The following is a 15,750-nucleotide window of genomic DNA, read 5'->3' on the forward strand; positions in this document are numbered from 1 at the left end:
CCTGGGGTGTTCCCTGGTCCGGGGTTCAGGTTCTGGCTCGTGTTCCAAGGATGCTGGCTGTGATGGGCCTGTTTGGTCTGGCGCAACCGGCTCGCTCAGTCGTGGTTCTGGCTCCGGTGTCCTTTCGGCCTCACGGGTCCTCTCTGTATTTACTGATTCTGCCTCTCCTGCTGCCCTCTCCTGCTCTATGGGCCTCACTGCCCCGCTGTTCCCTTGGGACTCCTCTGACCTTTCCTCCTCCTGGTTTTCTCCCGGGAATCGTCGCCGTATCTGGTCGCAGTGGCGGCGCCAGCATTGCCCCCCATCCGTTAGCACCTCGTACGACACGGGGCCAGTGACCCTGGTGACTGTGGCAGGTACCCATGCTGGGCCTGCCCCAAAATTCTTTGCGTACACTGGGTCCTGGGCCTTGAAGGTCCGGGGGTTCCTGCCTTCCCCCACCACTACCTCATCCTGAGCTCTATCGGGGTGAAGGCGGTCCAATCTGATTGCAAGGCGCCGACCCATTAGTAGTTCAGCGGGGCTCCGGCCAGTTGTTGAGCTGGGGGTGCTGTGCTGTGCTAGGAGGAATGTGGCAAGGCGGTACTCCCAATCCCCTTGCGTCATGCGGCGAAGGGTGTCCTTGGTGGTCCGCACCATGCGTTCTGCTTGGCCATTGGTGGCAGGGTGGAATGGCGCCGAACGGCTGTGGCGGATGGCGTTCTGCGCTGTGAAGGTTTGGAATTCTCCTGACGTAAATGCAGTCCCATTGTCTGAGACGAGAGTGTCAGGGAGCCCGTGGGTTGCAAAGAGCCTGCGTAGTACCTGGATGGCTGCGGATGTAGAAGTGGACGGTACCAGTGCAACTTCCAGCCATTTGGTGTAGGAGTCCACCACTATGAAGAATGTTTTCCCCTGAAAGGGGCCAGCGAAGTCCACATGCAGGCGTGACCATGGTGCTCGGGCGGACTCCCAGGACTGGACTGGGGCCCTTGGGGGATCTGGGCGGGATTCTTGGCAGGCCTGGCAGTGTTTGACCCAGGCCTCTATCTCTCCGTCGATCCCTGGCCACCACACATAACTCCTGGCCAGGGCCTTCATTCTTACTACCCCTGGGTGTGTCTCATGTAGGGCTGTGAGGACCCTTTTGCGGAGGGGCTGGGGAACAACAACCCTGCTTCCCCATAACAGGCACCCCTTGTGGGCCGACAGTTCATGTTTGCGGGTTGTGTAGCCAGCGAATTCTGGCCCAGGACTGCTGCTGGGCCATCCCCTCCACACCCAGTCCAGGACCCGGGAGATGACCCTATCTTTCTTGGAATGGTGTGCAACTTCTTGTGCCTGAATGGGGCGGTCAGGAAGCAGCTCCAGGCTCATAACCTCTTGTGCAGGTGCTGGGTCAGGGCCTGTTTCTGGTAGTGGTAGCCTGCTGAGGGCGTCCGCATGGCCCATCGCCTTCCCCGGGCGGTGAATCAGTGCATACTGGTAGCTGGCAAGGAAAATTGACCACCTGAGGACACGAGGAGACAGCACTTGGGGGGTCTGCTTTTCGGGAGCAAACAAGCCAAGCAACGGCTTGTGGTCAGTCACCACGGTGAAGGGCCGCCCGTACAAGAAATCATGGAATTTTTTTACTCCCTTCACGATTGCGAGCCCCTCCTTGTCTATTTGCGAGTAGTTCCGCTCGGTTGCGTTGAGTGTCTGGGAAAAGTATGCTACCGGTACCTCTCTCCCATCCGGGAGTTGGTGTCCCAGGACAGCGCCAATGCCATAGGGCGAGGCGTTGCATGCTAGCACCACCGGCAGCCTCTCGTCGAAGTGTGCCAAGACCGAGTTTGAGACAAGCAGGTCCTTGACTGCCTGGAATGCAGCCTCCTGGCGCTGGCCCCACACCCAAGGGGCCCGCTTGTCCAGGAGTCTGTGTAGGGGCTCCGCTACCGCCGCCTTGTGGGGAAGGAAGGAATGGTAAAAGTTCAATAGTCCCAAGAAGGCCTGAAGTTCAGTCTTGTTCTTGGGCGCTGGGGCATCACAAATGGCCCGTACCTTGTCCCCAGTTGGGTGGACCCCTTCTGCGTCCACCATAAATCCCAGAAAGTCCACCTGAGGCACTCCTAGTAGACATTTTTCCCGCTTCACCTTGAGACCCGCCATCTGGAAACGGTGCAGAACGGTGCGGAGGCGGTCCTCAAACTCCTCTGGTGTGGGCCCGGCAATCAACACATCATCGAAGAAGGGGGTGACGCCAGGAATCCCTTTAAGGAGCGAGTCCATTAGATTCTGGAATATGCCTGGTGCCACACTGACACCGAATTGCAGCCGCTTTACCCTGAATGCTCCTCTGTGCGTCACAATTGTCTGTGCCTCTGCTGTGGCCTCATCTACTGGAAGCTGTTGATATGCTTGGGCCAAGTCCAGCTTGCCGAAAATTTTCGACCCAGCCAGGGTGGCAAGGACATGGCTGACCACTGGCACTGGGTATGCATGGGCCGTGAGGGCCTTGTTTATGGTACATTTGTAGTCTGCGCAGATGCGGACTGAACCATTAGGCTTGACGGGTGTGACGATTGGGGTTTCCCAGGGGGCATTAGGCACCGGCTCCAGCACTCCTTGCTCCACAAGCCGGTCCAATTCCTCGTCTATACGGGGTTTCAGGGCGAACGGGACCCGGCGGGCCTTTAGCCTGACCGGTCGTACTGCGGGGTCAAGCTGTAGAGCAATGGGGGGGCCCGTATACTGTCCCAATTTCCCATCGAAAACCTCTGGAAATTCCTTGCATATGGCATCCACGTCCACTTGTAAGGTAGTGTGGTTCACCCCGGTGATGGCTAGCCCCAGTGGTCCAAACCATGCCAATCCCAGTAAGCTAATGTAGGGGCCCTTGACCACAAGCAAGTCCAGTTGCCGCGTCCGCCCTCGGTATTGCACCCTGAAGGTCCCCACCCCCATTGTGGGGACCTTACGTTTCTGGAAGTCCCGGAGGGTGAATGGGGCCGGCCTGAGTTTGGGACCCCCAGTAGGACACAGTTTCCTTAAGGTCCTTGCCGAGATTATGGATAGATTTGAACCCATGTCAAGCTCCATGCGGCATGGGGCCCCCTCTATCCGTACCTCTACATAAATTTTCTCTATGTTGGGGTAGGGCAACTGGTATACCTGGACGTCCGTGAGCTCCGTCGAGTTGCCTTGGTGCGTTGGGCCCCGGGACCTGGGGCTCTTGGATTGGTCCTCTGATGCCTGGCGTCGGGTGGGCCGAGCCCGACACACCCGGGCGATGTGTCCCAATTTTCTGCACTGCCTGCACTCTACGTTGCGGAAACGGCAGGTCCTCCTCTCGTGACTTTCCCCGCAGCTTGCGCAGTTCCCTCCTTCTCGTCGAGGCAGCTGTGGTATGTGGGCTGCTTGAGTGTGCTGCTGTACTCGGTGCACTTCCTCCCTGTCAGATCCTGAGTCGTCGGTGAGGTCTTCGTGGTGAACCCTCGGTTGGGATGGCAGGCTCGGCCGTGCCTCTTGTGTCGACCTCTTGGCAGCTTCCGTTGCCAGGGCCTCCTCCAGAGCGACCTGGAACGTTAGGTCCTTCTTAGTGTAGAGGCGTCGTTGCAGCTTCTCATCCTTCAGGCCACCGACGAGGCGGTCCCGAAGCATGTTCTCCAGCTCTGAGAAGTTGCAGAACCGGGCGGCTTGGCGGAGAGAGGTCACAAACCCAGTTATGGTTTCCCCAGGGGCTTGCCGCTTTGCGTAGAAGGCATTTCGACGAGCCACCACTGAGGGCTGTGGCGAAAAGTGCCCCTTAAGCTGTTCCATTATTGTTTTGTATGGAACAGTAGCAACGTCTTCAGGCGCAAGGAGAGCCCGGGCGATTTCAAATGTCTCCTCTCCGCAGACGCTGAAGAATATCGCCCTCTTCTTGGCATCTTCTTCATCGGTGACCCCTTTGGCTTCTAGGAGGAAGGTGAAACGGGAGGCGTACGCTTCCCAGTCTCCAGATGCTGGGTTGAACGGCGAGAAGCTGCTGTCGGTTGCCATTCTGAGTTCCTTGGGTCCCGGAGCTGAAGCCTGGATACACGGTGCGAGGCAGCGGTGCGGCAGGTGGCGGTGCTGCGGTGCTGTGTGTGGCAGTCAGCTCAGCGGGATCCCACCTTCGTCGCCAGTGAAATATACTCAGAGTCGCAAAGTGATTTCATGCTCTTTATTCAGCTCATAGTGGTGAGGAGGAATGAATGAATGTCCCCTCAAAGTATCTGCTTTATATACATTATTTACACAATGGGCTGCACATGATTGGCTAATTCTGGAATTCTACTGTAAGCCAATCAGGTTGTGGATTCACTTATATCTGGAACATGATTGGGTGGTTCCTGCCAACCAATCATATTGCTGCATTGTTCTAGGACCAATCAGACTGCTGCATTCTGAATCCTATTGTTCTAGGACCAATCAGACTGCTGCAATTTGGATCCTATTGTTCTAGGACCAATCAGACTGCTGCAGTTTGGATCCTATTCAACTCAGTACATAACACATACATAGGACGGCGAAGTTAAATCAGTTATGATTCAGTGGGCTAAAGATTTTGGTTATAATATACAATTTGATGAGTGGGTAAAATTGTGGAAAGAAGGAATGAAATTCACTGCATGCACTACAATAAAAGAAAATGTTATGAAAATGATATATAGATGGTATGTAACACCAGTGAAACTTGGTAAGATGTATAAAGTTAGTAATAAATGTTGGAAATGTCAGGAAAAAGAAGGAACATTTTATCACATGTGGTGGGAATGTAAGAAAGTGAAAGGTTTCTGGGAAATGATTTATAATGAGATGAAGAAAATGTTGAAATATACTTTTGTTAAGAAACCAGAAGCATTTTTATTAGGAATATTAGGGAATGAAATTTTTAAAAAGGATGTGAAGTTATTTAGGTATGTCGTGACAGCAGCTAGAATTTTGATGGCCCAGAAATGGAAACAGGAAGAAATGCCGACGAGGGAAGAATGGAGAATGAAATTGATGGAATATGCAGAAATGGACAAATTAACGGGAAGAATTCGGAACCAATGCGATCAGAGATTCACCGAGGACTGGAATAAATTTACAGAGTATATCAAAAATTTATGTGAGGAGCAATTAACGCTTGTTGGCTTTCAAGAAGCTCTGTGAAAATGATTGGTAGAAATGTTGCTTAAAAGATATGATAAGATTAAGATTGTTAAAGCGCAATATAAATTTAAGAAATGTGAGTAATTGTGATAATATGGAAAGTTGCCAGATAGGCTGAGGGAAGTCTAAAAGATGTATATGTTAGAAATGGATGTTAAATATGGATAGAATGTATATTGGAAACTGAATAAAAATTAATTATAAAAAAAGAGAGAGTGGGAGTGGCCCAGGTCTTCAGAAATGTATATAAGCAGTTGCTTTGCCCCTGTTGTCCAGTTCTGCTCGTTCAATAAAAGTTCTTGCTGTTATCACTGTGTCTTGCCTTGTGGGAGCATGCTTAACGCTTCAGGCACCATATTATGCAAGCCCTGGTGGCTAGTGAACTCCCAGCACTTAAGAAGCACTGGACACGGGTTTTGCAGGTGCCTGCAAACCCCCTTTGGCCCAGCAGTGTCTACCTCAGCCGAAACTGGGAGGTCTGGCAGGCTTAATTAGCCCCCTAGGCCGGAGGTTGTCTCCATCTGCACAAATAGACACAATATAGTTAAAGATAGCAGAGCCCTATTTTTAAAAGCAAGCTGTTCTTCCTAGGCAACATCGTTTTGCAGAGCTGGAGTTTCCAGTCCGAGCAAGCCTTTGTCCAGCCTTCCCATGCTGTTCCTTTCTCTGTCTCTAGCAAAGCACTTGTCTCTGGCTACGATGAACGGGGAAATCCACAGCAGGATGGATGTCAATATTCCGCTGAATGAGCAGGAATACACTGGAACTGCCTCACTTCAATGAAACAACAGTTGCAGGCAATTCTCTGCATTTATTTTTTGCCGTTTGCGCACAAAAGGAAGGAAGGTTTGTCCTTCAGAATTCTCTCTCTCTCTCTCTCTCTCTCTCACACACACACACACAGAGAGAGAGAGAGAGAGAGGGGGGGGGCTTCTATTAGTTTCTCAAAATGTGCAGAAGGAAATAAGGAAAAAAAAGGGGAAAGGAGATAAATGAATCCAGACTACATGATAAGGAGATAAATCATTCCATACGGTTGCCAACTTATCAGAGTTGGGGGAGAGCAGTATGGTCTGCTCCTTGGATGTAACCATTTGTTTATGCATTTAAAATTTAAAATAAATAATGTCCACACTTGTGTGGACGTTTACAAAATCAAAACAAACTCCGCACTTAAAAAGTGACATATTAAAACAATAAAAGTACATTGAGGATGCAATCTTATGCTCACATACCTGATACAGTAAGTCTGATTTTACTCATTGAGTCTTACTTCCAGATAGATAGATAGATAGATAGATAGATAGATAGATAGATGATAGATAGATGATAGATAGATAGATAGATAGATAGATAGATAGATAGATGATGATAGATAGATCAGTGTTTCCCAACCTTTTTTGGGCAAAGGCACACTTGTTTCATGAAAAAAATCTCAAGGCACACCACCATTAGAAAATGTTTAAAAAATTAACTCTGTGCCTATATTGACTATATATAAAGTAACTCTCTTTAATAGGCATCAAATAAACACAAAGAAAGTACCGGTATTTTATAATTACTTTATTATGAAATAGTAAGTACCGTATTTTTAGGACGCTCCGTCCCATAGGACGCACCTACTTTTTTTTGGGGGGGGGGGAAATAAAGGAAAAATTTTTTTCCTTTATTTCCCCCCCAAAACCAGGTCGGGGAACAGTGGGATGGCGGTGCTGCGCCTCCCCGCTGTCCCCCAAGCTTGTGGGGCTGGCCCATGTCTGCCTGGCGCGAGGGGCGCTCGGGCGGCAGGCTACAGTCCGCAGCATGGGGAACCCTCTGTTTCAGGGCGCCCCACGCGCCCCCACGGGTGCGCAAGGCTTGCCAACACGAGCGCGGAGCACGGGGCGTCCGAACGCCGCCATCCCGCTGTCCCCCGACTTGGTTAGAAGGCTGGCGGGGGGAGAAGCCTGCTCCTCCCCGTCGCCAGCCCCGCAAACTCGGGAGACAGCGGGAGAGGCGTAGCGCGCCCACCCGCTGTCTCCCAACATGGTTTGGAGGCTGGCGGAGGGCTTCCTCCTCCCCCAGCCCCGCAAGCTCCCAGAGCTCTGGGTCCCGTTCTGGGGGAGGGGGAAGCTCGGGCTTCCCCCGCCCCAGCCCCGAGTCTCCAGCCGGGAGACGGTCGCGCTTTAGCCCCGTGCGTGCTCTCCCAGCTGGAGAGGTGACGCGCGCCTATGGAGGCTCCTGCCATAGGCGCGCGTCACCTCTCCAGCGGGGAGAGGGTCGCGGGGGGCTGCTTTAGCCCCGTGCGTGCTCTCCCAGCTGGAGAGGTGACGCGCGCCTATGGAGGCTCCTGCCATAGGCGCCGTCACCTCTCCAGCGGGGAGAGGGTCGCGGGGGGCTGCTTTAGCCCCGTGCGTGCTAAAGCAGCCCCCCGCGACCCTCTCCCCGCTGGAGAGGTGACGCGCGCCTATGGCAGGAGCCTCCATAGGCGCGCGTCACCTCTCCAGCTGGGAGAGCAGGCACGGGGCTAAAGCAGCCCGACTCGCCCGCCTCCCTCCCACGGCACACCCGGCAACTTCTCGCGGCACACTAGTGTGCCGCGGAACACCGGTTGGGAAACACTGAGATAGATAGATAGATAGATAGATAGATAGATAGATAGATAGATGATAGATGATAGATAGTTATAGATAGATAGATAGATAGATAGATAGATAGATAGATAGATAGATAGATAGATGATTGATAGATGATAGATAGATAGATAGATGATAGATAGATAGATAGATAGATAGATAGATAGATAGATAGATAGATAGATGATAGATAGATAGATAGATGATAGACAGATAGATAGGGTTGCCCCGTTAAAATATGTTGGAAAGTATGGGAGAATAAAAATGCCTTTGCCTGGCACTGAAAGGAAAACAGTGTTGGTGCCAGGCAGGCCTCTCTCTGACAATGGAACGGCACAGATGGGGTGCCACCACTGAGAAGGCTGTGCGAAGAGCAGGTTGGTCTAGGCCTAGGGAATAGCCTCTGGATCTGCGAAAGCCAGCAGACTGCCTGATGCTTGGGACTAGCACAAAGAGAGTGTTATTCTCATCACCCCCATCCTTCTTGTGGTCATAGAATCACAGTTAGAAGGGACCACAAGTGCCATCTTGTTCAAGCCTACAATGCAGGAATCTTTTGTCCAACGTGGGGCTTGAACCCATAACCCCGAGATAAAGAGTCTCATGCTCAACCAACTGAGCTATCCAAACATGCCTGGCAGGCTCCAGGTTTCTGGGGGCTCTTGGCCTCTCCCCTCCTTTCCCTCCCCTCCTCAACCCTCTTGGTCCTGCTCCTAAAGCTAACAATATGACAGGGGTGGGGAACTTTTGGCCTGCCAGATATTTGCAGAACTACAACTCCCATCAGCCCCAGCAAGTAGGACAAGGACCAAGGATTGAGGGAGTTGTAGGTTCCCCACACCTCCAGTATGGCATCCCCTGTTTCCTGTAGTTGCTACCAGTAGCAGTTACTGGAACCATGCCTAACAATGCAGCAATATTCCTGCGCCATGAAACTTATAAAGGAGGCAGTGAGAGATTTTATTTTCTTGGGTTCCATGATCACTGCAGATGGTGACAGCAGTCACGAAATTAAAAGAAGCCTGCTTCTTGGGAGAAAAGCAATGACAAACCTAGACAGCATCTTAAAAAGTAAAGACATCACCTTGGCGACAAAGGTCCGTATAGTTAAAGCTATGATTTTCCAGTAGTGATGTATGGAAGAGAGAGCTGGACCATAAGGAAGGCTGATCGCCGAAGAATTGATGCTTTTGAATTCTGGTGCTGGAGGAGACTCTTGAGAGTCCCATGGACTGCAAGAAGATCAAACCTCTCCATTCTGAAGGAAATCAGCCCTGAGTGCTCACTGGAAGGACAGATCCTGAAGCTGAGGCTCCAATACTTTGGCCACCTCATTAGAAGAGAAGACTCCCTGGAAAAGACCCTGATGCTGGGAAAGATTGAGGGCACAAGGAGAAAGGGACAACAGAGGATGAGATGGTTGGATAATGTTCTCGAAGCTACCAGCATGAGTTTGACCAAACTGCGGGAGGCAGTGGAAGATAGGAGTGCCTGGCGTGCTCTGGTCCATGGGGTCACGAAGAGTCGGACACGACTAAACGATTAAACGACAACAAATGAAACTTATTCCTAATATTGGACAAGTTGCATTTTTTAAAACTGGCTCTGTAATTTCAACAGCTGCCTGACACAAGAATGTAAATGGGGGAACTTTTTCCGGCAGAAAGATGCATCCTGGGAGAAGCTTCACAAGCTACCTGTTTATATCAAGCTGCAATAAAATGAAAGGATCATGATCAGTGCAGGGGGTGGAAGGCTGGAGTGGTGGAGATCAGATAACCATCCCTCAGTGTATTTATTTCACAAGCTAGGTTAAATCATTTATGGTGCAAAACAGCCTTTATGAAGATACAGGATGACAAATGCATCTATGCTCACGTTTCTCCCTGCAAAAGTGAGGGTTGTCTTTTAGCACATTGCATATGAAGTCCAGACAGACAGTCTGCGAGTCCAATTTATACATTGTCTGATGCTGCTTTTTGTAAGCAGTGGGACCCCTCACGATAATAGTTGAGAACAGAAATCGAAACGCAGGTCACACAGCTGACCACAGACCTTTCTTGCAGCCCAGTGTGACAAGAGACAGCATCAACATATAATGCTTTCCACACAGAAAAAGGAATGCACTGGTGTCATCTGTGTCAATGCATGCAGTGTACCAAAGCCCTGGCCATGTTATTCCTGCAGGGGTGGACTGGATGACCCTCAGAGCTCCTTCCAACTTGACAATTCTATGCTTCTATGTTACTGCCAATTAGTGTTCTGCATTAGAGACAATCCCTCCAACATATGCAGTAGGAGCAACAAAAAAAAGCAGTGTGGGGCTCAGGGGTGTAGGAAGGGGGGGTGGGGGGCCCGTCCGCCCCAGGTTGCATCATGGAGGGGGGTGACAAATTATCAAGGTACAATTACTGCCCTACTAGGGCAGTTCATAAAAAACTTTTTTTTTTTTTTAGAAAATGCCTGCTCCAAAGGTCTTACCTTACTACGCTAGGAATTATATAGCTGTATATGAAATTTCATGCATATCAGTTAATTTCTTCACCGTCCTCCACGAAAATAGCTCTTTACTTAGCCGTTTTCCTGTCGTGAAGGCTGAAATTTCAATTCAGTGGAGCACTTGTTGTTCCCAACCCTAACCTTGCAGAAAGCCATCTAATTAGACTTCAGTTTGGTTTTGACATGTTTTTAGGAGGTAATTTAATTATTGTTTGATTTTATACCAATGTTATGTATCTGATGTTAGCCGCCCTGAGCGTGACTTCAGCTGGGGAGGGTGGGATATAAATAAAAGTTTTTTTATTATTACTACTTATTATTATTCCTTTGTAAGAAAATATGAAATAACGTAAAACCAATTTTGCAGGCAAAAAAAAAAAAAAATCAATTGGGGTGGTGACAAGAAATTTTCCTCACCAGGTACCACCTGACCTTCCTACTTTCACGCTGCCTTTTAAAATGCTGGGTTCCAGGGGCTTGCCTGGAAGGATGTAGTCTGTGCTCCTGGCAGGTGAATAGCGAAGTCCTAGTGCAACAACGGTGCCGGATACCCATGCATCCAGTTGATGTCCTGGATGGGGGGGGGGGGCAGCCAGTGACGCCTCAGAACATATGGGCCCAGCCCTGTGTCAGCCCTGACAATCTGGCTAACGGCCACTTGACTGCTGAGTGACCAAATGCTGCAGAAGCCTAGTTCACACACCTGCCTCACAAACCAGATTAACCAAGCAACTGACATTCACTTACTCTTTTTAAAAAACACCGACCGAGAAGCTCTGGGTTTTCAATGCAGTTTTCCAGCTCTTTGAGGAAGATTCTGGAATGGAGATAAAAGCAAAAGAGGCATGAGGAGAACTTATGTCATTCTGCATTTGTGTGTCAAACCCCCACCTGGATCCAGGCCTGGTAGGAAATATCTACCAGAAGCCAATTGCATATATTGTAAAGGATTCTACATCATGTTTGGGGGCCATCCTGCTACTCCCCCTCCTGCTGGCTACAAATGATGGGAACTGTAGTTCAAAACATCCAGAGAGCACCAGGTTGGTCTATAGGAGGGGTCAGCAAACTTTTTCAGCTGGGGCCGGTCCACTATCCCTCAGACCTTGCAGGGGGCCGGACTATATTTTGAAACAAAAAATGAACGACTTCCTATGCCCCACAAATAACCCAGAGATGCATTTTAAATAAAAACACACATTCTACTCATGTAAAAACACCAGGCAGGCCCCACAAATAACCCAGAGATGCACTTTAAATAAAAGGACACATTCTACTCATGTAAAAACATGCTGATTCCCGGACTGTCCACGGGCCAGATTTAGAAGGCGATTGGGCCGGATCCGGCCCCGGGGCCTTAGTTTGCCTACTCATGGTCTATAGCTTCAGCCAAGGATGATCAGAAGTTAGCCCTGGGGACTGGTGCTGGAAGATGATTGTTTGCAAGGCAAAATTATCACATATCAAAGGCTGCAGACAAAAGCATCCATGTGGGCTGCTCCACAATTTCTGTTTTAAAGCACCAGCAGAACAGCATGTCAGGAAGTGTGCAAACCTGTTGTGGAATTCATAAATCTCTGAGAGGTTTCCAAAAAGAACTTCTTTCTTGTTTGACACTGCCGTTGGGATCAAGTGAATTAAATCAGGATTGTCCATTTCAGATACATAGCCCTGTTTAAGATAAGAGGGGGGAAAGAGTTACATGGTGAGAACAAAAGGGTAATAATATAGGTTAGGATGTTGTTATTGCTGCTGTTTTGCCAATTAAGAAAAGCAATGGTTTGCATATAAAGCTCAACCATGAATCTGAGCAAAGCATCACACCCACAATCTATAATAATCTAATTTGTAATAATAGTATATTGTTATTACTATTATTGAATAGTACATCCCTATTTTCATCGGAGAAATGTTGGAGGGTATGTGAAAGCTCCCTCCCATCTGTCTTCACCCTCAGTTTCCGCAAATACTCAACTTACCTCTATTATGCTTTGAAGTTCCTCTGCATAAACCCGTTCTGTTTCTATCAGTTCATTTATTATATGGCTAAAGAAAAGAAAAAGATGAGAGAGAGATTTATAGTAGTTTCTTCGGCTAAACCGTGCTTTTAAAATACATGTTGCTTTGCAGAAGGTGAAGTAATAAATTTATATTCAAGGCTGATCATTGCACAGTATTTTAAAAACATTATACGTAAAGGTAAAGGACCCCTGGATGGTTAAGTCCAGTCAAAGGCAACTATGGGGTCGCAGCACTCATCTCGCTTTCAGGCCAAGGGAGCTAGCATTTGTCCACAGACAGCTTTCTGGGTCATGTGGCCAGCAGGACTAGACTACTTCTGGCATAACAAAACACTGTGATGGAAGCCAGAGGGCACGGAAACACCGTTTACCTTCCCATTGCAGCAGTACCTATTTATCTACTTGCACTGGCGTGCTTTCAAACTGCTAGGTTGGCAGGAGCTGAGACCGAGCAACAGGAACTCACCCCGTTATGGGGATTCAAACCGCCGACCTTCTGATCGGCAAGCCCAAAGGCTCAGATATCCTGCCTTTCCTCTCCCGCTTCAAGGAACCCAAGCCTCTTCTCCATTTTATCCTCACAACAACCCTGTGTGGTGAGGTTGTGAGTCAGTGAGTGGCCCAAAGTCACTCCGACTAGAATCTCAGTCCAACACACTAACCACTATACCACACTGTTGATGCAAAGTACTCCAGATTTGGAAGTAGCCAAAGAAAAGAGAGGATCCCTTTTCACACTGGGATATAAATTCTAGATCCTGTTCTGCCATGCCACATCCAATGAATAGATCTATATTAAACTTATTGGTCCTTTTAAAAAAAAACAACCAATGTAACACAAAGCATCTTAGAACAATAACTAAAGAGCATCCATTAAAACCAGCATAAAGCAAAACATAGAAAAATCTAAAACAGGTTCTCCCCCCCCCCCTTTAAAGCAGGATTAAAAAATCCCACTCACTGAAGGAGGTCACAGATAATTAAAAGCCAATGGCCTGGTGGAAAACAAACATCTAAATTTATGTAATGATGGTGCCAGGCGAGTCTCCCTGACGAGAGCATTCCACAAGTAGGGAACCACCACTGAAATGGCCTGTCATCAGTCATCTCTCTCTGTAGTCCTGATTGTACCTGACCCTGGCAAATCATTGTTCAGTTTTGTCCCTGTTTTGCCTGGATTTTGGGTATGCCTTCTTAAAACATTTATATGAGTAGCTGGGCCCCCATTCATTGTCAGCACTAATTAATACTTCCAGGACTCCCAACACCGTTCTTCACAACAAAGAAACATTAACAAGTGACCCAAATAAGCAACGTTTAACTTAACCGCATGTGATCATTTTCAATATGATATGATTTGGCGACAGGTACACACCACTACGATTTAATATAAACAATTCTGCTTCCTGTTTCTTGGACTGGCTCTCTACTTTGTCACATAAATGATTTATCTTACTGTATAATAAATTTGCAATGCGTCATCAGTCTGTTTTCATTGGCTGTTTCCCAAGGTTATAAAGGCAGGGGCAGGGTAAGGTTGCTCTTGTAAAAAGAGTGTGATGCTGGGAGGTGGGGGGGGGAGTGAGCAATGGCAGGTAAATATAACAGTTTTAGTCTTCTGGTGGGCGGGGAGGGAAAGAGAAGGAACTGGGGAGGGGAAGGTGGAACTGGCTGGGAGTCAAGGGGGAATGAGTGGCAATATGGGAGAGAGGGAGGTTTTAAGCATGGCAGTTTTAAGCCTCCAGTGAGGGTGGGGGGAGCCAGAGAGGAGGAGGAATTGGGGAGGGGCAGGTGGAAGGGGCTGGGGTTAAAGGTGGGATTTGCCGTGCCATGGAGGATCAAAAGGAGGTTTGGGGATGAAAGAAGGGGAGTGTGGGTTAGAGGTAGGGAGAGGTGTGTTTAAAGGAAGAGCTGTGGAGGAGAAGGAGGCTGGTTGGTCTGACACTTTTAGACTGAACTGTAAAACCGCCCTGTCAAATCTCCGGGGTGCGGACATGATTCTTGCCCTCATGTCAGTGCACTGCTTCACCCATTTGCAGGCATCCCCTCCATGCAAAAAGAAAAAGAAAAGCTAATGCGTTGAGGGAGTTGCAGAGGCTGCATTTCCTAGTGCCCTGATGTTTGCACAGCCAGCTGGCTCTTGCCCCTCTGACCTCCCAGCATAGACCAGAAGTTATTATAGTGGAGCCTTTGGGCTCCAGATTCACATGGAGGTGGGTCCGATACATGTATAGCCAGTTCCTGCTTCAGACCTTCTCTGAATGCACCAAGGTCAGAGGGGTGGAACTGGTTAGGCCCACAGACAGTGGGGGCAGGAGATGGTGGTGTACGAAGGGAATGTGGGAACAGGGCTTGTGGGATCAGACATTCTATTTGAACACCGAAGTTTGTGTGCTTTTTTATATAAGCAAACTGTTTGGGTAAATTGTTGATTCACACACCCTGCCTCAAAAGCCTATGCAGGGAGATGTTTGCAGAGCAAATGAATGGAGAGGCTCTTGCGGCAAGGGGAGGAAATCGGGTGCAGGCAGCGATCTTTGAGAAGGGGGTGGAGAGGCTGCAAAGATGCAAGGCAATGATAGTCTTGGGGTTTTGTTGCCAGGAGCTCACTTCCTCAGCAATACTTTATCTTGAATCTGATCTAGTCTTAGGGACTAAGAGACTCTGGGGAGGAAAGTGAAGGGCCCTTTTCACCACTCCTTCCTGTTGAAGGTCATGGCACAGGACAGAGAGGAAAATACTGGAAGTAAAACCACTGGCTGTACAGGTGGCATTGTCGTGAAAGTTTTGGCTTCTGGGACCATGGTCTCTACTTCGTTGAGGAAGGGCTTTGGGGAGAGATGGGTTGCACCTCAGAACAGTTGGGAAGAAAGTGCTTCCTCAGAATCTCATGAACCTGATCAGGAGAGCTTCAAACTAGGTCCTGGTGGGGAGAGAGACAATATTACTTAGTATTGGGGATGATCACCTCATTGATGCACAGGAAACTGGAGGCGGTGCTACGGAAACCTGCTAAAGGGCTGGAAACTACAAGAAGGAAGCAGCTGGAGGGAAAGACTTGTGGTTTCAGCTGTCTCTATACTCAGAGCATGAGTCAACAATGTGGTGCAGCAGCAAAAAAAGCTAATGCTATTCTAGGCTGCATTAACAGAAGTAAATTGTACAAATCAAGGGAAGTCATAGTACACTCTCTTCTACTTTGTTCAGACCACACCTGGAGTACTGTGTCCTGTTCCGGGCACCACAATTTAAGAAGGATATTGACAACAAGCTGGAATGTGTGTGCAGCCAAGATGTTAAAGGGTCTTTAAACCAAGCCTGATGAGGAATAGTTGAAGGAGCTGGGTACGTTTAGCCTGGGAAAGAGGAGACTGAGAGGAGATACGACAGCCATCTTCAGATATCTTAAGGGCTGTCACATGGAGCAATCTCTTTTTCTCCTGCTCTGGAGGGTAAGACCCAACTCGGATTCAAGT

At 48.8% G+C, this 15,750-nt stretch overlaps 1 protein-coding gene across 6 annotated transcripts in view; it reads right to left on the reverse strand.

The window, feature by feature from the left end:
- Positions 1-15,750, reverse strand: part of MCF2L2 (MCF.2 cell line derived transforming sequence-like 2) — a 207,151-nt gene that overhangs the window by 62,959 nt on the left and 128,442 nt on the right. For all 6 annotated transcript variants that reach the window (XM_083739151.1, XM_083739155.1, XM_083739152.1 and 3 more), the window contains 3 exons: positions 12,233-12,299; positions 11,809-11,924; positions 11,001-11,070 (listed from right to left, as the gene is read on the reverse strand). In XM_083739151.1, coding sequence (XP_083595277.1) covers positions 11,001-11,070; positions 11,809-11,924; positions 12,233-12,299 — 253 coding nt within the window. The remainder of the gene's footprint in view (positions 1-11,000; positions 11,071-11,808; positions 11,925-12,232; positions 12,300-15,750) is intronic.

The sequence above is a fragment of the Podarcis gaigeae genome, assembly GCF_964106915.1.
Source record: "Podarcis gaigeae genome assembly, chromosome: 5".
Taxonomy (NCBI): domain Eukaryota; kingdom Metazoa; phylum Chordata; class Lepidosauria; order Squamata; family Lacertidae; genus Podarcis; species Podarcis gaigeae.